Consider the following 24,908-nt stretch of genomic DNA (forward strand, 5'->3'; position numbering starts at 1 on the left):
TCCGGGAGCCCGGTACGTTTCCCCTTTTTCCGGGAGCCCGGTACGTTTCCCCTTTTTCCAGCAGGCTCGCTAATGTTCCAGGACAGTTGTCAGGTGCCGATATAAAGGGGGCCTGGTCTGGAGCCTACATCTTTCTTTCAGGGTTGGGTGTGGGGTCTGTAATCATTTTGGGATGTGCTGCGGGGGTCATATCTACTATTTGTGATTCGAATGTTATAGGGTAAGGCATAAAGAGAAAAAATTTGCTTGGCGCACTATACACTCCGCTTTTTGCTCCCCACTTTGAAATCTTCCTGATGTCCCTTGTGAAAAGTTGATACTCCTGGCTCTGCTACATCTGTATGCCCAGCATCTGCAGATGTGTCCACCAGTGAAAGTGTTAACATGGTGCTCAGCCCCAGCTAATCCTCCCTTCTCTGCCTGTGATTGCTTCTGTCTGTTCAGTGTCTCTTCCCTGCTGAAGCAGAGTTGCAGACAGAAGCAGCGCACCTGTCAGAGGGAGAGCAGAGCAGCAGCCGCCGCCATGCAGAGCAGGAGGAGGAGGCAGCAGCAGCAGCGAGGAGTCAGGGCTGCATCAGCCTGGCACTAACCATACGCCTCCATCCAATTAGCAGATTTTTTATTTTTATTTTTATTTTTTTTATTTTTTAGGGGGTTGGGGGGAATCACCGCGTCCCTTTTTTAGTATTATTATAATTTTTATTAGTTGGTGGCTGTGACTTATCGCTGTTATAGCATCAGTGAAACCCAGAGGACCCCGTATGCTGCAGATGGTGAGGACGCTCGCCCAGTTCACCATCGCGCTGGAGGACATGAGAGAGATGGGAGACAGCGCCGAAGCGTCGCCAGGGGACAGTGCGGAGGAGATGCAGGAGAAGGATTCAGCCGGTGGCGATGGGACTGCGCACATCACCGAGGTGATGAATGGGGGGGGGGATGCTGCTGTGGAAAATACGGGGATGAGCAACAGGTTAAGAGACTGCGGTGCAAAGGGTCTGCTTAAAGGGGGTCTGCAGATTATGGTAATAAGACCAAAATTATAGAGCATGGAGGGAGGGGCACGTGGGCACACATACATCTCATGGATACAGGCTGCTGGATAGACATGCGCCTCCCCCTATAGCCACAGGCCCCAATTTTTAAGCCAGGGGCCCCACTGAGTGAACTAGAGGTCACCCTAGAGAGCCCCTTTAATGCCCTATATGCCCTTAAGTATCATCTTTTATTTCTATAGTAACATCTGTACCTGGGAAAGCTGGGTGGCAAATATGGCAGATATTGCAGCCGGCCCCAGGCCCCTCGTGGCAAATTTGTCTGCTGTTCAGGACCCTGGGAAAGTTGGGTGACGCTTCTGAATGCGAAATTTTACCTTTTTTGAATGGTCAAGATCTCCCCTTGCTGTTAGTGAAAGAGAACAACCTTGTTTGCATCCACTTACTTGGAAATAACTGGAACTTTTCACAGCTGAAGGTCTGTTACAACTGTATCCAGTCTACACAATTCTCTTACCTGCACCGATACACTGTAACAAACTATCCAGACAAGGATGTTCGTATTGCTGATTAAGCATAGTTTTCCAGGTGAGCTGAATGCAATAGTAACAAACCTACAGCTGTGAGAGTAATCAGACTTGCAGAAAACAGTCAAGCATCGTATGCTATAAATTATAATATTTAAAGGGGGATTCCAGCTGTAATCGCTTATCAGTATGAAGGGTGGTGGGAACTGGTGATGGCCATGATGCATACAATGTCCTGATGATAGGCAGCTTCATGACCCAGCGCCGCAGTGCTGAACCAGGAGCGAGGAGGGTAAGTATGTCAGGGGTCTGCTCCAGGGTCTAACGAATATGTTAAGGGGGTCTGGCCTAGGGTTTGAAATTACCATAAGGGTCTGGTCTGGGGCCCGATATTAATATAAGGGATCTGAATACATTTAGGGCTGTTTCACACGAGCATATGCCGTGCTGGTAAGGCTACTTTCACACTCGCGTTTTGGCTTTCCGTTTGTGAGATCCGTTCGGGGGTTTAACCAGCGTCCAAAACGGATCAGTTTTTTCCCTAATGCATTCTGAATGGAAAAGGATCCGCTCAGAATGCATCAGTTTGCATCCGTTCCGTCTCCATTCCGCTTGACGAAGGCTGTCTTTAACGCAGCAAATTAGTCTACTTTCACACTAGCGTTTTTTGCGGATCCGTCATGGATCTGCAAAAACGCTTCCGTTACAATAATACAACCGCATGCATCCGTCATGAACAGATCCGGTTGTATTATGTCTTCTACAGCCATGACGGATCCGTCTTGAACACCATGGAAAGTCAATGGGGGACGGATCCATTTTCTATTGTGCCAGATTGTGTCAGAGAAAATGGATCCGTCCCCATTGACTTACAGTGTGTGCCAGGACGGATCCGTTTTCTCTGACACAATCTGGCACAATAGAAAATGGATCCGTCCCCCATTGAATTTCAATGGTGTTCAGGACGGATCCGTCATGGCAGTAGAAGACATAATACAACCGGATCCGTTCATGACGGATGCATGTGGTTGTATTATTGTAACGGAAGCGTTTTTGCAGATCCATGACGGATCCGCTAGTGTGAAAGTAGACTAATACGCTGCGTTAAAGACAGCCAAGCCCCATTCCGGAAAGCAGAGACACGGAGCAGTAACATGATTAATGATGCTCCGTGTCTCTCTGTGATCTTTTTACTACAAAATCACAGTTAAAGTTGTCACTGTAATTTTGTAGTAAAATAGTCCGAGAGGCACGGAGCATTATCAACCATGTTACTGCTCTGTCTAGAACGGGGCTTGGCTCTCTTTCACACAGCGGATTACCCGCACAAGATCCGCTCGTGTTAAAGAGCCTTTAGGGTGTCTGGTCCGGAGGGTGAAATTAATTTAGGGCTCTGGTTTTAGGTTTAATAATATGCGGGGGCTGAAAATAATTAGGGGGTCTAAAATTATAAGGGGCATGAATATATTAAGGCACTCCTGTTTATATGACCATCACCCCTCAAAAACGCCCATTCCCTTTTATTGCCAAAACCAGGCTGACTTCGCCATGTACTGTTGTCCTTTTACCTAATCTCTGGCCGTGTGACATTTCAGGGGTCTCTGTGCGAGACTGGCAGACGGGAAAAGACGTTATCATTACAATTAAACACTACAGGGGATGTGGAATACATAGGCAATGGGGAGCTGTTGCCCATGGCAACCATTCAGGCTGCTGCTTTCATTTTCCACAGGCCTTGTGGTCCATAGCAACCAATCAAAGAGCAGCTTTCATTTTATAAACTGCTTTTGGAAAATAAAATCTGAGCTCTGATTGGTTGCTAGGGGTGACTAGACTGGCCAGTCTGCTAAATGAGGCCCAGTTACCGGTTGTAAAAACTGTATGGGGGTGGGCACTGTGGATGTCACTGGTATGATGGGGGCACTGTGGATGTCACTGGTATGGGGGGGCACTGTGGATGTCACTGGTATGGGGGGGCACTGTGGATGTCACTGGTATGGGGGGGCACTGTGGATGTTACTAGTATGGGGGGGCACTGTGGATGTTACTAGTATGGTTGGCACTGTGGATGTTACTACTATGGGGGGGCACTGTGGATGTCACTGGTATGGGGGGGCACTGTGGATGTCACTGGTATGGGGGGCACTGTGGATGTCACTGGTATTGGGGTCATTCTGGATTTCACTTGTATGGGGGTCATTCTGGTTGTCACTGGTATGGGGGGCACTGTGGCTATCACTGGTATGGGGGGCACTGTGGCTGTCACTGGTATGGGGGGCACTGTGGATGTCACTGGTATTGGGGTCATTCTGGATTTCACTTGTATGGGGGGCACTGTGGCTGTCACTGGTATGGGGGGCACTGTGGCTGTCACTGGTATGGGGGGCACTGTGGCTGTCACTGGTATGGGGGGCACTGTGGCTGTCATTGGTATATCAGCGACTGTCCTGGTTTATTATCACAATTGCTTCTTCTTGTAAATGGCACCATTCTGTTTTTGGCTCCATCCACAATATGGCGGCTTTTGGAAGACATGATTAAACTTCTATTAGTAATGCACGACGTGGTCTTTGGCGGAGAGCGGTGAGACGAAGGATTCCAACGTTTCCAGGTCTGTAAGTGTCTTGTAATCCCCTTATCATGGAGGAGCAGACGAGGACATGTGCTGCACTCATTTCTCTGTGGAGATCGGTTCCTGACATAGATTTCTCTAGGCACAGTCTGTTTTGGGGGGACAGCGCAGTACAACATCCCCGGTAAAAAGTACAAGTTCTTCCCATCATTCTGCACATAATGAGAAAGTGAGAACAGAATGTCAGAAATCTTTAATAATTTATTAAAAATGAAAAACTTAAATCTTGCATTGACATAAGTATTCAAACCTTTTCTCAGGACTTTGGGCTCATGCACACGACTGTAGCCGTGTTTTGTGGTCTGCAAATTGCGGATCCGTAAAGCATGGATACAGACCGCGTGCATTTCACATTTTGCGTAACGGAATGGCCAGCCCCTAATAGAATGGTCCTATCCTTGTGCTTAAAGCAGACAATAATAGGACATGTTCTATAGGGATCAGCAACCTCCGGCACGCCAGCTGTTATGAAAGTACAACTCCCAGAATCCTTTTTTTTTACTTCAAGTGGAAGTCCCATGAATGCCCTTTTGAAGGGACAGGGTCTGCATCCAACCCATAAAAAATGCATGTGGTCCAAAAATACGTTTGTGTGCATGAGCCCTGAGTTTAGGCCCCTTTGGCAGTGATTACAGCCTCCGGTCTTCTTGGGAATGATGCCACCTGGATTTGGGGATTGTATGCCATTCTTCTCTGCAGATCCTCTCAAGTTCTGTCAGGTTGGATGGGGGCGTCAGTGGACAGCCATCTTCAGGTCTCTCCAGAGATGTTCCATTGGGTTCAGGGCTCTGGCTGGGCCCCTCAAGGACATTCAGAGTTGTCCCTAAGCCTCTCCTGTGTTGTCTTGGCTGTGTACTTCAGGTCATTCGCTTGTTGAAAGGTGAACCTTCAACCCAGTCTGAGGTCCAGAACACTCTAGATCATGTTCTTATTAAGAATATCTCTATACTTCACTCGATTCAGCTTTCTCTTTACCCTGACCAGTCTCCTTGTTCGCCCAGCATGATGCTGCCACCACCATGCTTCACTGTAGGGATGGTATTGAGCGGGTGATGAACAGTGTCTGGTTTCCTCCAGTTATGACGCTTAGAATTGTGGCCAAAAAGTTCAAGCTTGGTTTAATCTTACCAGAGAATCTTGTTTCTCACAGTCTCGGACTCCTTTAGGTGAATTTTTTTGCAAACTTTTATGTATCTTTTACTGAGGAGAGGCTTCTTTCTGGCCACTCTGCCATAAAGCCCAGATCGGTGGAGGCTGCAGTGATGGTTGACCTTCTGGAAATTCCCGTCTGCACACATGATCTCTGGAGCTCAGCCAGGGACACCATTGGGTTCTTGGTCACCACTTTACCAAGACCCTTCTCCACCAAATACTGTTTGGTGGGGTGGCCAGATCTAGGAAAAGTCCTGATTGTTCCAGACTTCTGCCATCTAAGAATTATGGAGGCCACTGTGCTCTTAAGGAAATTCTAGTGCAGCAGAAATGTTGTTGTCCCCTTCACCAGATCTGTACCTCCACACAATCCTGTCTCTGAGCTTTGCAGGCAGTTCCTTCCTCCCCGTGGCTTGGTTTTTGCTCTGATGTGCATTGTCAGTTGTGAGATCTCATACAGACAGGGCTGTGTCTTTCCAAATCCTGTCCAATCCACTGAATTTACCACAGGAGACTCCAATCCACGTATAGAAACATCTCAGAGAAGATCCAGAGAAATGGGAGGTCCCCAGGGCTAAAGGTCAAGTGTTACAGCAAAGGGTCTCAATACTTATGTCCAGGTGTTTTTCCTATTTAATAAATTTGCTAATGTTTCTGAAATTCTGTTCTCGCTTTCTCATTATGGGGGATTGAGTGCAGAACGATGGGGGAAACTTTTTTCAAATTTTTTTGTACAACGGACCTCTAGACATACGGAAACACAATGAATACGGAGTAACTTCCTTTTTCCCTTTCATCCTCCATTACGGCATACCATGAGAGATGACCCGCCTCCAACCAGGTAGGGACAGGAAGTATAAATTTGACTCTCCTCTTGCTCCTCCTCTGTGTCTTCCTGTCCCTCCAGGTAGGAGATAGGGTTTTCGCTTATGGTCGCGGACCACGAAGAATGAAAGAAGAAATCACCATGTGAGGAGGCAGCAGAGTCCGAGCCCTAGTTGGATAACGGGCGCTGAGAATGTGTCTCTTACCTGCTGCTAGGCGCGGGCAGACAGGTCCACGTGGGGCCGGACACTCATGGAGTCCCTCCGGTCAGTCATCAAGCTCCACACTGCGATCCGGCATGGCTGGCACTCAGTGTCATCACCGGAAGTGGACGCGATCCATGCGTTCCACGATGCGTTCTACGGCCTACTTCCGGCCCGGGGCCTGAGGGCATTTCCGGCGGTGGATCACATGCCGGGGACGGCGGGAGATTTGAAAATCGCGCATGATTATGACGGAGGTCGTCCTCTGATCTGAGGTCTTAAGGTAAAAGTTTTTTAAAAAGGGGGAAAAGCGTGGCTGTCTATTCTAAACATGTTGGATCCAAGTAGAGTTATGGAGACCTTTCAGGGATCTACACTTGTGAGTAACGTTACCGGGACAAGGGTTAAACAGTATATTCTGAAGAAAATTCAAAATCCCTTTCATCAGTCCATTTAAAAGGAAGCTTAAATGTAAAAGCAGACTTCCTAAGCAGGGTCGAGATAAAACAAACAGAATGGAGTTTGAAGGAGCAAGTTTTTCACCAAATAACAAAAAAGTGGGGGGTTCCCCAGATAGATCTCTTTGCGTCAGCCGCAAACGCAAAGGTGAATCGCTTTCTTTCCCTCAATCCAAAAGACTGAAACGAAGGGATAGATGCCTTATCAATAAAATGGGATTTTCATCTGGCTTACGCCTTCCCCCCTTTACAACTAATATCTCGAGTGATAAGAAAGATACGGCAAGACAGGGCTCACGTTATCCTGATAGCCCCCTTATGGCCCCAAAAAATCATGGTTTCCACTGTTAAAGATCATGTCCATTCAAAGTCCGTGGATTCTTCCTTGGGATCAGGATTTGTTGTCTCAGGGACCAGTTCACCATCCCGAGGTGGAAAGGCTGCATTTGGCAGCCTGGAACCTGAAAGGATGATTCTAAAAGCTAGAGGCCTGTCAGATTCTGTCATCAATACTATGATGGCCAGTAGAAAGGAGATAACCTCAAAAATCTATGGTAAAGTGTGGAGAACTTTTAATACCTGATGGCCAGTAGAAAGGAGATAACCTCAAAAATCGATGGTAAAGTGTGGAGAACTTTTAATACCTGGTGTATGAAAGAAAAAGTATCCCCTGAAAAATTTTCAGTTCTTTCAGTTCTAGTTTTTTTACAATCCGGGCTGGAGAAAGGTCTACGTCCCAATACACTAAAGGGTTCACGTGTCGGCTCTTAGTGCAGTTTTTGATGAGAAAATTGCCAATCATTCTTGGATTACCAGATTCCTAAAAGGGGCAGACAGACTGAGACCATCGTTGAGATCCACGATTCCCCCCTGGGATCTCAATGTGGTTTTATCAGTCTTAATAGAAGGTCCTTTTGAACCCTTGTCAAATGTCTCAGTAAAATATAGAACGCTAAAAACCCTGTTCTTAATGGCAATTACGTCAGCTTGCAGGGTTAGTGAAATCCAGGCCCTAAAGATTAATGAGCCTTTCTGTATTATTCCTTCGGATAGAATTACGTTTAAATTAGATAACTCCTTCCTTCCCAAAGTTGTGTCTAATTTCCACCGGCAAGAAGAAATATTGGTTCCCTCGTTTTGTGACGACCCGAAAACAGAAGGAGAGGAAAGGTTTCATAAATTGGATGTACGCATATATTTAGAAGCTACGAAAACCTTCAGAAAGACGGACTCTTTATTTGTTCAGTTTGTTGGTACAAATAAGGGGGAAGAGAGCGACAAAAAATACTGTTTCCAGATGGATAAAAACGGCTATTTCAGAGTCATATAAAGCTCTAGGGAAATCACCTCCTGAAGCCTTTACAGCCCATTCTACAAGATCAGTTTCTGCCTCCTGGGCGGAGAAGGCTAACGCTTCACTAGAACAGATCTGTAGGGCGGCCACTTGGTCTAGCCCTAATACATTTATCAAACATTACAGAGTCCATGTTAAGGCAGGTCAAGATCGAGCCTTTGGGAGGAAAGTTCTTCAAGCTATAATCCCCGCCCCCCTAGTTGTTTAATATGTTATATCTCATGGTATGCCGTCATGGAGGATGAAAGGGAAAAACCAAATTACGTACCAGTAATTCCCTTTTCATTAATCCTCCATGACGGCATAGGGGTTTCCCACCGCCCAAAAAAATAAAATAAAAATATATATGTATATATAATATAGAAGTAGCGATGATAGGACTACACATAGGTGATGGTGTGCAAAAAAAAAAAAGATTCGAAAGAACACTCTCTAGGCTGTCGATCCAGAAAGACACTGAGGAGGAGCCAGAGGAGAGTCAAATTTATACTTCCTGTCCCTACCTGGTTGGAGGCGGTCATCTCACATGGTATGCCGTCATGGAGGATTCATGAAAAGGGAATTACCGGTACGTAATTTCTTATACGGTCCGCAAAAAAATAAATAACGTAACGGACACGGAAAGAAAATACATTTGTGTGCATGAGGCCTAAGGATTGGGAATTATCTAAGGCTGGTGTCACGCCCTGATGCGATCACTACACGGAGCAGCAGTAATGACAGGTAGTGTAAATAATGAGGCGCCACTGGTCCTGCGTTTTCGCTTTCTTCTCTGGATTAGATCACAGAGCAGGGTCGGGACTCTGTGCAAAGCACAGCCATTTCTGCCTGGGGTAAGATTTTTGGCACAAGGGCAAATTTTCGGTGCCTCTTTGTGCGCTGTTTGTCCATTCTCCATGTGACTGCAACTTATCTAGGCTCAGGCAGCACAATACTCTTGACATTTGTCATTAATACCCTGCTTGTAGTGATCACTCAAAAATAAGAAAAAAAAGTAGCAGGACTTACGGATGTATCAAAAATGTCTGTGGTTGTGGTGTCCGCGGTGTTGGATACCAGTCTGTAGTATCCCCAAAGTTACTCCCCAAAAATTAAGCCGCAGCACTCTCTGGTCCTCAATCCATACTGGTTTATTCACCAAACAAATGAGACGTTTCGACCCTCGCGGTCTTTCTGAGAAAGATTGTGAGGTTTAAACGTCACATTTGTTTGGTGAATAAACCAGTATGGATTGAGGACCAGAGAGTGCTGCGGCTTCATTTTGGTCTTTTTTGTAAGAACTGCTTGTAGTGATGACATTCACTGCAGGCTGTAAAGCGAGATGCCTTACTTTGCCACTTTGGAGCTTAGGCGTCCCACCATGCACCTGATAAGTAATGTATGTACACAGTGACTGCCCCAGCAGAATAGTGAGTGCAGCTCTGGAGTATAATACAGGATGTAACTCAGGATCAGTACAGGATAAGTAATGTAATGTATGTACACAGTGACTGCCCCAGCAGAATAGTGAGTGCAGCTCTGGAGTATAATACAGGATATAACTCAGGATCAGTACAGGATAATAATGTAATGTATGTACACAGTGACTGCACCAGCAGAATAGTGAGTGCAGCTCTGGAGTATAATACAGGATGTAACTCAGGATCAGTACAGGATACGTAATGTAATGTATGTACACAGTGACTGCACCAGCAGAATAGTGAGTGCAGCTCTGGAGTATAATACAGGATGTAACTCAGGATCAGTACAGGATAAGTAATGTATGTACACAGTGACTGCACCAGCAGAATAGTGAGTGCAGCTCTGGAGTATAATACAGGATGTAACTCAGGATCAGTACAGAATAAGTAATGTATGTACACAGTGACTGCACCAGCAGAATAGTGAGTGCAGCTCTGGAGTATAATACAGGATGTAACTCAGGATCAGTACAGGATAAGTAATGTATGTACACAGTGACTGCACCAGCAGAATAGTGAGTGCAGCTCTGGAGTATAATACAGGATGTAACTCAGGATCAGTACAGGATACGTAATGTAATGTATGTACACAGTGACTGCACCAGCAGAATAGTGAGTGCAGCTCTGGAGTATAATACAGGATGTAACTCAGGATCAGTACAGGATAAGTAATGTATGTACACAGTGACTCCTCCAGCAGAATAGTGAGTGCAGCTCTGGAGTATAAGGGTACTTTCACACTTGCGGCAGGACGGATCCGACAGGCTGTTCACCATGTCGGATCCGTCCTGCGGCTATTTCGCCGTGCCCGCGGACCGCCGCTCCGTCCCCATTGACTATAATGGGGACGGGGGCGGAGCTCCGGCGCAGCACGGAGAAAGCCCGCCAGACTAAAATTACTGCATGTCAGGCTTTTTAGTCCGGCGGCTTTCTCCGTGCACCGCCGTGCTGCGCCAGAGCTCCGCCCTCGTCCCCATTATAGTCAATGGGGACGGAGCGGCGGTCCGCGGGCACGGCAAAATAGCCGCGGGACAGATCCGACATCGTGAACAGCCTGTCGGATCCGTCCTGCCGCAAGTGTGAAAGTACCCTTATACAGGATATACTGTAACTCAGGATAAGTAATGTAATGTATGTACACAGTGACTCCACAAACATCTACATAAAGTTCTCCCTCCTTTCTGTAGCAGATACATTGTAAAGAGCTGAGTATGAGTATAAATCTCACAGGATACTATGTAACAGACGCAGTAGTGATGACTACAGTAGTACTACAGATCCCAGCATGCCCTGCCACAGCTTTTGTTGCTGTTTTTGTGTGATTTCCTCTGATCATGGCAGGTACTGTGAGCGGGTTCTTCACCCCCTGCCAGCTGAGGTGGGTGCCTGCAGCTCTCCTGTTGTGTAGCTGTGAAGTCTCCTCATTGGTTATGGCCGCCTTCCCACGGGACGGGATCAATACCAGCACATTAATAATGTGTTCTGTGTGTGATTCTGAGCATCGCAACAACTTAGGACTGAAACCACACAGGATCCAACATTCACAATAGGTGATGTCACAGCTTATCTACTTCCCCTCCCTGCACAATGAACTGTGCACAGGTCACAAAGCATGCCCACATCTCTCTCCCATAGAAATCCCTATGGCCATTGTGGCTGCTTTAAGACTGAATGCTGTTAACAGCAGCTCATACGAGATGGCGCTCCCTACCCCCATAAACCCAGCTTCGGCTTTGCATCTGATTGCAAATGGGACCCTTTTAGGGATGATGCTTGGTGGGGTTTATGACATACATTGGGGTCTCTTAACTGCCCCCTAATTTACAGCCTTTTTTTTTCCTGGTGATTGTTTCCCTTTAAATTGCCGTACATTTTGTCTATAACTCGGAGATATTATTGCCATGGTGAACCCGACGTCATATGACTGGGTGAGGATCAGTGTGCTCAGGTCTCCGTCCATGTGACTAGTCCTCAACTACATGTATGTGGGGGGGATTCATGCGTGTTTCCATGGCGATTCTTTCTTTCAACTATCCATTGTATTTCTATGAAATGTGGCGCGTCTGAGTGGATGATGGTGATGATGATGATGATGGCTCCTTCACACTCTCTGCTGCGTGCCGTCTATTCATAACCCTGCTTCACCTTCGTATTCATGTCAATGAATAGAAGAGCGGCTCCGCGCCGCCATCGCTTGCTGTATATAACGCTATACGTTACTGGAGGCGGGGGACATATTGTTGTGCTGTGGCGCCCCCTACAAAAAAACATTACCATATATCTTTTTGGTTTGCCAGGTTCATTTTACTCCTAGGTCCTGGGAGACAAGCAATATGGCCGCCGTTGGAGGTTACAACTTTCTTGAAAGATCTTACACAAAAAAATGGTATACAAACAACTAACTAAGTAGTTTTGCCCTTCTGGAGGTTGGAAATGGTGGGTGATAACCTTCATGGTGAGCATAGACTTTGGTTGTCACCAATATAACTCCGAAGCAGGGGGTGTACACCTTTAGACAATCTCTTTTCCTGGTAATCCCGGTGATCTTCTGTAATCTATAGATGGTTACAACTGCAAGTGTTTCAATTCCCTACAGCGCCACCACAGGGGGAATCGGAGTATTACACAGTTCTCATTGAATTCAAAGTGCTGTCCCTGTATTATATGGACGTTTTGGGTCCTCCAGAGCAAGAGAAGCTCTTTGTAGCTGATCTCTTATATATACGGGGGTCCTGATGACAACCCCGCAATATCGCCTCAGAATTCTCCAATATCTCTATTTATTTATTTATGTTTTTAAACCGGACAACCACTTTAAGAAGTTAACTTTACCTCCTTTAGCCAGAAAGTTTTTTAAGAAAGTGTCCACCGTAACAGTAGATTCTGCGCTTTACTTATATAGTATGGCTTTTTAATTATATGACATTTTATTCTCCATTCACACAGAAAGCTAAATTCAGATTTCTGCTGACAGAGAGACATTTATTGTGGGCGCTGACAGGTCACATGACTAGCTGTGGTGGGCATATAGATGCAATACAACTTTAATTTTTGCTTTCGCTTTGGGGGTGATTGGAGAAGAAAATGATGTAGCTAAAAATGTGCACAAGGGTGGAGTTGTTTTTGTGGACTTTTTTTGCTTCGACTTTTCACTGTTGCAGCAAAGCCACTGCGGGCGGCTTGGAAATGGGGGGATGTGACGAATCAGGGCCAGCTCCACCCCACATGAGCCCCAATAAAGACGCCATATTGTTGGTAATCTTTGCCTTGTGTCTACCTTATGCTAGAAAATGATCCTTTGACCTCCCATCATGCACCTGTCTTACAAGCTGTTTTTATTCTTGCAGGATATGAGAAAACATGTCTTTCTGACCCTCCAGGACACGGAGCAGTCATACGTGGAGTCGCTGCGCACACTCATGGAGGTACAGCACTGTGGGATTGTTGTGTGCTACCTTAATGTAGATATCTCAAAAATAACCAAAAATCTTTTTGAACAAGTGTTTTGCCCGACATGGAAAGGAATGATGGAATCTCAAAGGCTATGTACACCTTTGGGGGCATTTAAAAAAATAAAAATATGGAATTCTTTTCTCTGTACAGACCTGAGATTCTCTAATAGAGGGATTTGAATTTTCTCTCTTTTTCCATCAGGCAGGATGCTGACGGGCTCCTTATCTCTGCTCTCTGACATTATAAACACTCATCAACTGATAAGAAGAGCCTTAAACAAGTGTTTATGACCCCTTAGTAATTTGGAGATAAGGGTTATTAGATGACCAACACAAAGTGAAAGTACCAGTCACACAGCTAGAAGAATCCTTTGTGACAGAACGGCTAAATATTTTTAATAAAGACCAATTGAAAAAATAATTTTTAGCCCCAAATGAGTAAAATGCAACCATAAAAAAAATTCCCCAAAGGTGTACAAAGCCTTTAAATAAATAAAAAAAATAAAAAAGTTTATTATAAATAAACAATTAAATAAACTAAAAATAGTGCCACCTACAGGAGGGCCAGGGAACAGCAGGGTAACTGTGTTAGAACCTCTGATGGCAGCACTTTTTGGAATTTTCCATGTTTATATAAATAAACCTTAAAGGGATTCTCCAGGAATTATTTAAAATGTCCTAGAATGTGAGTAGGACTCTTTTTGGGTCAGTCATTAAACAGAAATATGCCTAAATTTGGCGTATTTGCGGCGCAAAGCCCACGTCAGGTCTAAAAATGTGGGAGCGGCAGGGAAGGGGACAGGCCAGCAGGCCCGTCTCATCCATCATTTTGTACGCCTCGTTTAGGCGTAGAAAATGGTCTAAGTGTAAGACGGCAAGGAAGCTGTCTTACGTTTAGAACTGGCGGTGGATGCACCGAAGTTATGTACAGACCGGTGCCTCCTCATAACTCTGGCAGATCCCCCGCCAGTGCAAGGCTTTATTAAGACCAGCATCTAAAACACTGATCCTATAAAATGTTCCCCTTTGTGTTCACTTGCAGAGCTGTCTAGGTTGGTGAGGGGATCTGGCCTCACTACACTGCTCTACAATAGATCGTAATGATGTGATCCTGCCTACGATATGCCATCATGGCTGAGCATCCTGACAGGAACACTCATCAATATGTAGTATGTGCAAGTGCCAGAGCGTAGTGGGTAGTGAGACTCCCTGGCTAGCTCTAAAAGAGTAGGCAACCAGTCCTGCTCACATTCTAGGAGAGGTTACTGATGGACATTTTAAATCATTCTCGGAGAATCATTATCTGATCTGCAGGGGTCTGACATCCCACACCATCAACCTATTAATACCTTCACAGCACTGTGTTCTGCCGGGGGTTTGGTCGGCTGAAATAAGGTTGAAAAAATATGATAAATGACCATATATTTTTGGGATCCATCTCTCTCATCCAATACATGGATTCTGGATTTAATTTGATCGTATTCATCCACATGGGTTGACTATGGGCTCGATCCTGGTAGCAGAGCATCTCCAGGTCTCCAGAGATACTCGTCCTCCGATAGTGGAAAATTACCAGTACATTTCCTGCTGCCGGACGTAATCTCAGAGAAACACAACAATGGGAGAAATCGACGTCTGGTTGTCAGTCCACAACTTATATGTGTGAATAGATAAAGCACGAACCACCACGTGTTCTAGGCCCAGAACCTCCACATGTCATATTTTCACATACCACATGAACCTTCAAGTGCAGATTCAGCACAGAACCACCGTGTATTATACATATGCAGCACAGAACCTATGAGTTACTTGAGGATTTCCCTTTAACAATTGATTCAGACTGTAAAAGATGAAAAAATGACTGTACTTTGCTTCTCCACACGACAGTGGCACATATTCTTGCTGGTGTCAAACACACGGAGTAGTCGAACATGTTTTATGGTTACAGTTCAAAAGCGTTGGCACAGTCGTAAAGCAACAGTACACTTGATGGTTACAGTTCACTTCCATAAGACACAGTATGCATGGTGGTTGCAGTTCACAATAAATGTATGCTTTGTGGTTGCAATACACCGTATGTGGCACAGTGACTTTGAGTCTTGTTGTTGGTAATTGCACTTGGTGACATCAAGCAGTTGAACATAGCAGAAGTTCCCTTATAAATCTAAAAATGCTGAGGTTTTGTTTTTTTTTTTTGTTTTTTTTTTAAGGATGCAGGGCTTGCTATACTGGCTACCTGTGCTGTCAGGCTACCCAGCCTGACAGCATATCTCATGTACCATCACTCTAATACTACCTATTGTGAGGATAGGCCATTAATATAAAAATCTCTGAAAATCTCTTTAAAGGGGTTATGTCACAAAACATATTCTACAGTTTTCAAACCAGCACCAGGATCTGAATACTTTTGTAATTGCATGTTATTAAAATTATTTTATTAGTTATTCAATAAAATATATCAGTATAACGCCGCCTGCTGTTCGTTTGTTTTTCTTTCCTTATTTTTTGTCCGTCTCCCTGAGCGGGTCGTGCGTGCTCCGTTTAAATCTTCAACTGCCACCAGGGATATGTTCTGTTAGAAGCTGTGGCAGTTACAGGGAGAGAGCTGCAGCAGAAAGGATACGCCCCCTGAGCTGCAGCAGAAAGGATACGCCCCCTGAGCTGCAGCAGAAAGGATATGCCCCCTGAGCTGCCAGGCTGAAGATAATCTAGCAGAGCAATGAATGGGGAGATCTCTGGACCCATGTTTGGTACAGGGCTGGTTCTAGCTTTGTTAGAAAGAGGTTGTCATGTACTGTATGATGTAATTTTTTACATCAATCAATGGATAACCCCTTTAAGGCTCAGGATGTTATAACGGGCAGCTGACCTGTAAGCACAGTGTTGCTTTATGAATCAGAGTACAATTTTCACACCTTAATCTCTGGTTTTCTTTCCCTTAAATTTGCTCGGCCTCATTACTGGATCTAGAGATTGATCCATCAGATGTGCCGGGAACATGATGTCCACCGGATATGCCAGGGAGGGAACGCTGATTTTCTTGTCTACTGATACCAGCATAGGTCAGTGTGTGACTCATGAATCAGAACATCCTGAAATTCTGCCATGTCCTAAATGTAGCGCACATTACAAAGTCTGTAAAAACATTTTTCACATTTTATAAGTTTGGCCAAATTTAGAGATTTGTATGGTCAAAGAGGAAAAAAAACTATATATCCAAATGTCTACAGTCTCGCTAATTGCTGAGGGGTTCTCTTCCTTTGATTACATCCCTCTGTGTGTGCATGTGGAGCATTCGTTATGGGTTTTCTTTGCTTAATGGTCTTTTTATGGTGAAAATATCCAAAACTGTACCACCCCTTCAACATAAACTATGGATCCTACTTCCAAAGTTAAATTAATGTCATGCTTCCTCATCATCAAGCATGGAGAACAACAAAAGTTGGTTGTTTGGGCCAATGTTGGTCTTTTAGGGCTGACTTCTGGCATTGACCATACTTTTTAGTTTTCAGCCTGAGAGAAATTAAAGAAAAACCTAAGCGAATAGAAGACTTATTAGATGATCCAGACCAAGATGATTCGTGGAGTTGACCGGACCAAGCCGTGACCCATACCCAAGGTTATGTGAAGTTATGAGGACTATCATAGCCAAGTTGCTGACATTCTCCACAGGCAGTAGACGTTACCAGGACACATGTGAAAGAACCTCATACTATGAACAGCCTTATACTTTTTGGGCTTGCCTGATGGCTTCTGTAATGGATTCAAGCTTCGTCATATCTATAGACCTTCAACATGGATCATTAGGGTGACCTAATAACATAGGAAAATGTTTTTGGTGAATGGAATGGTTAGGGAGATGAGGAAAATCCATTGAGTATATGTAAAGACATCTAAGAAGTCTATCAGGTCAGACTCTTCTTTCAGGGATCCTATGTAGACTTAGTTGACCTGCAGGAAGGATCTGGCGGAGTAGTGCATTTGCACTTGGTTTCTGTACGTTTTCGTCAATTTGTACGTTTCTTTTTGTCTTATCTTTGAAATATATGCTGGTCCCATTCTTGTACTTTTTGGATATGTATGATTGTATGTCTTTGGAACTTTTAGATTTCCTCCACCATGGGTGATAGTGCCACCTCTGGCTCTTTGATGGGAAATTTACCCAACCCTTTCTGTTTATTTTTATTTATTTCACTAGTACAGCTTTAGAAGAACAAGGCTACTTTCTATAATAAACAGCACTACACATGTCTGTGGGTTGAGGGTCTGTGCTGCAACACAACATGCAGCCTGTGGACAGGTGTGGCGCTGTTTCTAGAAGAATGCAGGCATGTTATTCTAAACCCGTACAATCCCTCTAACAACTTCTTTTCCTGTTCCTATGGCCTCTTTCTCTTTGCATAGATTCTAATCAGATCGGTTTCTGTCAGACTATAAGACTTTATGCTTCAAGATCTAATATAAAAATGTTTGTATTTTTGATGGTTTCTTCATAAAAAAAAGCCAGCTTTTGATATATTTAAAGATAACCTTGAAGCTTTGAGCGCACATACAGCCATTTGCTTTTAGTCTTTACTTTGTAATTCATCAAAGTTTACTTGCTTTTCCTATTCAGGATGACACCTGGTTTTATGTCAGTTGCTGATGAGAACTTCCAAAAAAAGGAAAAAATATTTTTTTTAATTATTTTTGTAAAATGAATATATTATAAAAAGTGAGAGGGTGACTATTTCTTATGACCAGCATGTGCCAATTAAAGATCGTAGAATCAGAATTTCTATTCTGTATTTTCTTTAGACTTTAAAATCAAGCTGTGCAATTATTTGCAACTCAGTTTAAAATTTGCCGAAATGGAGATTATATATATATATATATATATATATATATATATATATAATTTTATTTTTTTATCGGATTATCTGTTACCTTGGGGTGGTGATAACTTTTTATATTGATAGTGGAACAAGAGCAAGGAGGGCCTTTTTCTTTTGTTTTATTTTTCTTCTCCTTGTGGGACTTATCCATTGTTCTCAAAAAGTTGTGTCCGATCAGTCTTCCACACCTTAAAGGGGTATTCTGGTTGGTTAAAGTTATCCCCTATCCTTAGGACCCCCTGTCTGCGATGACCAGAGTGGCCGGTTGCACGTTCATTTCTATGGGAGTTCCGGAGATGGCCGAGACAAAGTTGAATGGAACTTGAACAGGTGAAACTGCGGTAGAGTGGAACTGAAGTAGAGAGCCTGAGAAGAGGGAAAACTGAAGTAGAGAACCTGGAAGGCGATTAAACTAAAGTGGAGTACCTGGATGGTAGTAGAGCCGATGTGGAAGGAAAAAAAACTGAAATGGAGGAAAAACTCAAGTGGAGACCCTGGGAGGATATAAAACTGAAGTTGAGACTCTCAGAGGGTTTAAAACTGAAGTGGAGACCATGGGAAGAAGTAGAACTGCAGTGGAGACCCTTGGAATAGGTAAAACTGAAGTGGAGACCCTGGGAGGATATAAAACTGAAGTTGAGACTCTCAGAGGGTTTAAAACTGAAGTGGAGACTATGGGAAGAAGTAGAACTGCAGTGGAGACCCTTGGAATAGGTAAAACTGAAGTGGAGACCCTGGGAGGAGATAAAACTGAAGTCGAGACCGGGAAGGAGGTAAAACTGAAGTGGACACTGTGGGAGGAAGTAAAACTGAAATGGAGACCATGGAAGGAGGTTGAGATGTAGAATGTTATTGGACTATGGTGAAGAACGTTGGAAGCCACAGAATTATGAATGATAATTTGTGGGTATGGATGTGATGGTTGGAAGATTGAAAGGAAAAACATTTAGGTGTCGGATACAGAATTAAGTGGAAGAGCAAACGCTGTAGGTTGTGTAACTGAAGTGAAGGTTGGAGAATGTGTTTCTTGTGTGGAAAGAACGAAGGTGATGGAAATGAGGTGAAGCAAGTTTGAGTGGTTTGTCGTGTAGAAGGTAAATGGGGATGTGGCAAACTGTTTTGAAGACTGATACTAGAGTTAAGGTTATGGGAATTGGGTGGAGAAGGTTGGAAGCTACATGATTAATATATTGAATAGCATTATATCTGCGGTCCATAGAACCCAGGAAGAGAAGATGGGATTGTACATAATTGAGATGGTTAAAAGTCAGTTTGTGTATTTAATTCTCTAGATTATTTGGGTTTATAGTATGTCTGTTATTTTTCTGAAGCTCATCTTTAGTGGCTGTGAAGACTGCTTTATAGATCTTATACTAGCCATGTAGAGCAGCTTGATAGTTACCATGTAGAATTATGACTGGCAGAGTGTGAAGAGCTCCCTTGGAGAAAAACTCTGACTCTACTTATGTTTGATGTCTCGCCTGGAAGAACACGAAAAGCGTGAACACACAAAATCTGTATAATACTCTCGTCTGCCAACACTGCCATGCCGAAGTGAGGCTTCAGACGACATTTGATCTGTATTTATATTTTTCCATGGTAGAGTGCAGTGCTGGTACTAGGAGGGCATTGGTGAAGTGGTTTTACCTCAGTAGTTTTTAGTGTTTTTCCAGGATGACATACATCAGTCATCTGACTCATAGTACCGCTCTGCATGACCGTGTGAGGTTGTATGTATATAGAATAAACAATGGGTCAGCACCATGTAATAATGAAGAGCCGTACATAGGAGACCCTTGAGGATGGTGCCAAATGGTAGGTAGGTATTAGTCATTTAATTCTTCTCAGATGGATTGTTTGTCCATTGTAATAACCACGGCCAAATTTCAGTACCTTGGGGACTCCATCACATCTGCAACCTAAAAGGCAGTCTATAACCCATGCCCCCCCCCCCCCCCCCCCCCCCCGATGGCAGATCAGTGATCATTTCCAGCCAAAAAGAGGTGGAGAGGTGCTCATGAATGCCATGAAGCCTCTCCCCTCAACTTTCTCAACAACTCCTGTCCGTTACGCTGGTGTGATATAGTGTTGTTGTCCGGGTCCTAGATGATGCATGTTCTTCCTCTAACCTTACAACTTCTTAAGTATTACTTGGCAGTAATATCATGGGGTTGGAGCTGGTTTATTTTCTGATCACCTTAGCCTACACGCCAAAGACAATTCTTCATCAGTCAAAGTGTGATGTTCATGAGTTAGGGGAAGAGCAGGTGATTGTTGGAGGGACCTCCTAATTTAGAGGTCTTCACTTGAGAATTTGAACTTGACTCTAGACTCATCTTGTGTGTTCTCTGACATTGCTGACGGCTAACCAGGTCAATGGTGGAAGTAGAGGAGCTCTTTGAAAGTGCTTTACATAGATTCAGATGTGGTAGACCTCATGTGGACAGCAGGGCCTACTGTACGACCAATGAATCGTTTTCTTGACTGCACAAATAATGGACTTGTGCGCTTTGTCATCGAGTGGACATTGAAGACGCAGTCACATTATGAATGTTTTCATTTGAACAGGAAATCTCTGTGTAGAGTCTGGTATAATGACTTCCTGAGGCCTGCAGTCTGGCACGCCGCCCGTACATTATATTCATTCAAACCTCTCTGCAAATTACAGAAATTGATTTCTTGTTACACCTTCTTAGACTAATTAATAAAAATGATGACTTAAGAGTTTAAAAATCATGATTTTATTTTACATAACACGCAACTGAGGGATTCGGTTCACCAAGGGGTGGGCCGATCACTGGAAAGCTCAGGTGCACATGGGCCTAAGCCCTAGCCCCTGGTGCGCTGAAGCCCCCATTTGCATGGATGAAAGGATGAAAGTCTTCTTGGGAATGCCACAACTGATTGTCACAAGACGGGCATCATTTTAATCAGTAGGATCAACCCTACTAGGCAGTATGTCTGGTTTAATATGGTTGTTCCCAATGACAGGTGCTCTTTAAGGGCCTTGGTGCTACTGCCAGGAATGGCTTGGAACTAGTCAGATTGATAGCTATTGGAGGTAAAAGGTGGTTAGAAAGTTGCATGTTTTTTTTTTCTTTGGGGTGTGGGGGTTAAGATTTTTTTAATTGGCTTGTCATAATCCCAGTAGTAGCCACGAGGAGACAGTCTGTCGTCCACCATTTTCGGGTTTTGTTTGCAGGAACCATTCACTATACGTTATCAGTAGGTTGTCCAATTACAACCTACTGTAGAAGTTTGATACTGCTAATGGGGCAGGTAGTCCTGAAGATTACTTGAAGTGCAACCTGAATTTCTACGGGCAGTGGAAGGGGATGAAGAACCAAAAAGTCATCCAGTATCTGCTATACCATCAGGACTCCGTCACCAGCTTGCTCAAAATTTCCTTCCCCCTCATCTTCTGTACCTAACCCTACCAATCTTCTCCTCCACTGCCCCTTGTCTTTGTGTGCCTCCTGCTTTCGAAGGCTTCAGATCCCCAATAAATCTGGGTTAGAACTGTTTTGTGCTGCATCCAGACTATTTAGATTTCCAGAGTATTTTTTGGCGGTGAATATGAAATCAATGAGCTCTGTGATGTTTTTGGATTCCTGTTCAGGGCTTGTGGTGCTTTGCGTTTCCTACGCTCGTGCTCTGGATCGCTCCTGTTTGGTGGTTAGCCTTATCTACATTGGGAATCTAATGTTCTCGTCAGGAATATGACAGTTCTGAGGCTGAATAAATGAAAATGTAACTTAACAGCCATGCTGCTCTCCTGCCAGCTCTGCTGAGTGTGTGTCGTTTTTGAGATCTGTCCTAATAAATTCCTTGAATTATGCATTATTTCCTTTTGTGGTGTGATTTTCACTTGGCGCATGTCGATCGTTGCCTGTTTTACATGGTTTTGAGTGATCGGTTTGGTCTGGGGTTCCTCGGTCAGTCAAGTTTTCCACATTTTTTTGGAGTTATGAACCCAGAGGAATTTTAATACCAATGTAAAACCAAAATACCCTTTATATTGATGAAGTTTCCCCAGTAAATTGATGTTCTTGAGACCCATTAATAGGGCTGGATTATGGGCAAGGAAACTGGAGCAAGTGTTTTGCGGCCACCACCACCTTCAGGATCTAATCACCACCTGTGTCCAGAACAGTTCTTCTGCCCCAGCCAGCATTTTTTTGTATATAGGGAGTGTATACACAGTTCATCTTTGGGAACCACGCCCCTTGGGAAAATGGGGGTGCCTGATAGTTGTTCAATCTTCTCATCTAGCCAGGAAGAAGTCAAGATCACGCAAGTTTGTGGTCTCAGTTGGAGTCTAAGAGAGTGTTTCATCCATCTGTCTTAAAAACCACTATGGACTTCAGTGGCTACTCATGGCCATCTCTCACATATGTGGCTTCAAAGGGAGGTCAGTCTAGGTCCTAGAGGTGGCATCAGGCCCTTCCCCTTGTTAAGTTGATCTACAGTCTGGGTTCACAGTTAATGATTTTAGATAACCCCATTTAGAACTAAGATGTCCAGAGGTCCATCGATTGATAACCAAAGAAGCTGTCTACTTCTGACCACCCGCCTTCCGACCCCACTAAAAACATTCACAAGTGTCAGTTGTGGCCTGGCCAAAATTATGCTCCTTCCAGAGTGGGAAGGGTTAATGGATTTAATGATTTGCACCTCAACAGTTTCTATGTCCGGTCATTGTTCCTCCATGTAAAATGGCATCATGTCCAGAGTGTTCAGCCACTTTCTTTCAGAAACAGCATCTCCGCTGTCCACAGGTTGTGTCTGGTATTGCAGCTTAGCTCCATTTATTTGTATGGTGCTGAGTTGTAATTCCACACACAACCTGTGGACAGGGGTGGCAAGGTTTTTGGAATAAAGCAGCCATGTTTTTCTAATCCTGGACTACCATGGTGTATGTAATGATGACTTGGGCGGTGCATGATATTACACACTGGTGGTCACTGACTGATCTATCTCCTCTAGGGTTACATGAAACCACTGAAGCATCCGGAGAACTCCATCCTCTGTGACCCGTCTCTGGTGGATGAGATCTTTGACCAGATCCCAGAGCTGTTGGAGCACCATGAGCAGTTCCTGGAGCAGGTCAACCACTGTGTGCAGAACTGGCCGGACATCCAGACTGTGGGGGACATGCTGGGCGAGTCGGTGAGTAGCAGAACATTCTGGTTTTGAGAAGAAGGGTCCTAGATGTTGATATCCACCATGTTTAAAGTCCATCTTAAGAAGTTACAGACAGTGCAAACCTGTGGTTGTTTATTTGGCACCCATACAAAGAAGCAGAACTCCCACATGCACAAAGATAACTGTGCTGACACCTCATCTGTTACATTCATATATACCCTGCACGTGTAGAGGCACTTATATTGTGTTTACATTTAGTCAAAGACTACTGGTTGCCTAGTAGTCTTTGACTAAATGTAAATACGACACCTCGTCTGGTTTCGATTCATTTCAGTGGAAGGAGCAGTTGGGTAGAAGACATGACAATAGCAGTCTGCACTGCGGGTCATGCTGGTAGTTGTAGTGTCTTATATAAAGAGTAGATACAATTGCATTATTGTCCAGTAGTCAGTCATGTTGGGGGTTGTAGTATTCTATGTATAGTGTATAATAAAACTGTTTTATTGTCATAATCAGTGGTTGGGTCATGTTGGGGGTTGTAGTGTTTTATGTATAGAGTATAATACAGTTATATTATGGTCACGTAGTCGATCATGTTGGGGGTTGTAGTGTTTTATGTATAGAGTATAATACAGTTATATTATGGTCACGTAGTCGATCATGTTGGGGGTTGTTGTATTCTATGTATAGAATATAATAGGGTTGTATTATTGTCATGTCCAGTGGTCAGATCACGTTGAGGGGTTATAGTGCTCTATGTATAGAGTACAATAAGATTGTATTATGATCATTTCAAGAGGTCAGATCATGTTGAGGGTTGTAGTGTTCTATTTAAACAGTACTATAGAATTGTGTTGTGGTCAAACTGGGGATTGTGATGCTGCATGTATAGAATTTGTGTTTTATGGTCATGTCGAGTCAATTGTGTGATGGTCAGGTTGGGAGGTGTTTGTAGCCGGAGATGAAAATCCACCTTGCATTTCCCTTGCTCGTTACCATATTTTGCAGTGGTCAGTAATTGAGTTCAGATACATTTATATTATGCAGCTCCTCCATCCTCTCAGGTTTAGGCATCTGCGTCGCACAATCTAAAATGATTACTTTCTAAAATCTTCCATTAGCTAAAATATTATAAACCTAAAATCTTGAATTCTGATCTATCTCCATAATACAGCAGATTAGGAAATGTTCATCTAGGTCTGGGACACAGATTGTGTTCTTACATCATGTACAGAAAATAAAACGATGAAGAGCCAATAAGACAAATAAATGAGTAAATACAATGTTTCTTCTAGGCGAAGTTATATGTTCGTAATTAGATATGTGACGCACCGGAATGGTGAAGCTTTGGAAAAGGTGCTCTCAGTAAAGAGGATTCGCCCTTCCTCTGAACAAGAATACAATCAAATAAAAATATACTGGGCACTCTGGTTCATGGACTACCATATGTTTATTAAAATATCTTAAATCACTAAAAATATAATTATTATAAAATATTATTGTAAAACAATACACAATTCTGAAATAAGACGATCCAATATATATTAAAACATCATGGTATTGTCTCAACTAAGATCACTAAATCCCATATAGAATAAAAGTCTTTGGAAATCACATATAATAAGGGGAATAAAATGATAAAAGTGCTAGATATCTGTCCGTTCCTGTAAAAATAATCCCTGAATACAGGAACAGTTCAGTTGATTCTTAGGTGAGCGTTAGTTGCGGCGTCCCACTTTACTCACTTATATCAGCGCTGTCTTGTTAGGTCCTAACGAGGTCAGCTTGTTTGTAGCTGGTTGTCGGTGCCGTGTGTTGGTGCTGCTGCACATGC

At 43.7% G+C, this 24,908-nt stretch overlaps 1 protein-coding gene across 1 annotated transcript in view; it reads left to right on the plus strand.

Moving 5' to 3' along the window:
• The first annotated feature begins 761 nt into the window (after window positions 1-761).
• Window positions 762-24,908, plus strand: part of ARHGEF17 (Rho guanine nucleotide exchange factor 17) — a 64,313-nt gene continuing 40,166 nt past the window's right edge. The window contains exons 1-3 of the mRNA XM_044285417.1: window positions 762-917; window positions 12,951-13,028; window positions 22,916-23,098. Of these exons, the coding sequence (XP_044141352.1) occupies window positions 762-917; window positions 12,951-13,028; window positions 22,916-23,098 (417 nt within the window). The remainder of the gene's footprint in view (window positions 918-12,950; window positions 13,029-22,915; window positions 23,099-24,908) is intronic.

The sequence above is a fragment of the Bufo gargarizans genome, chromosome 3, assembly GCF_014858855.1.
Source record: "Bufo gargarizans isolate SCDJY-AF-19 chromosome 3, ASM1485885v1, whole genome shotgun sequence".
In the NCBI taxonomy this organism is placed as follows: domain Eukaryota; kingdom Metazoa; phylum Chordata; class Amphibia; order Anura; family Bufonidae; genus Bufo; species Bufo gargarizans.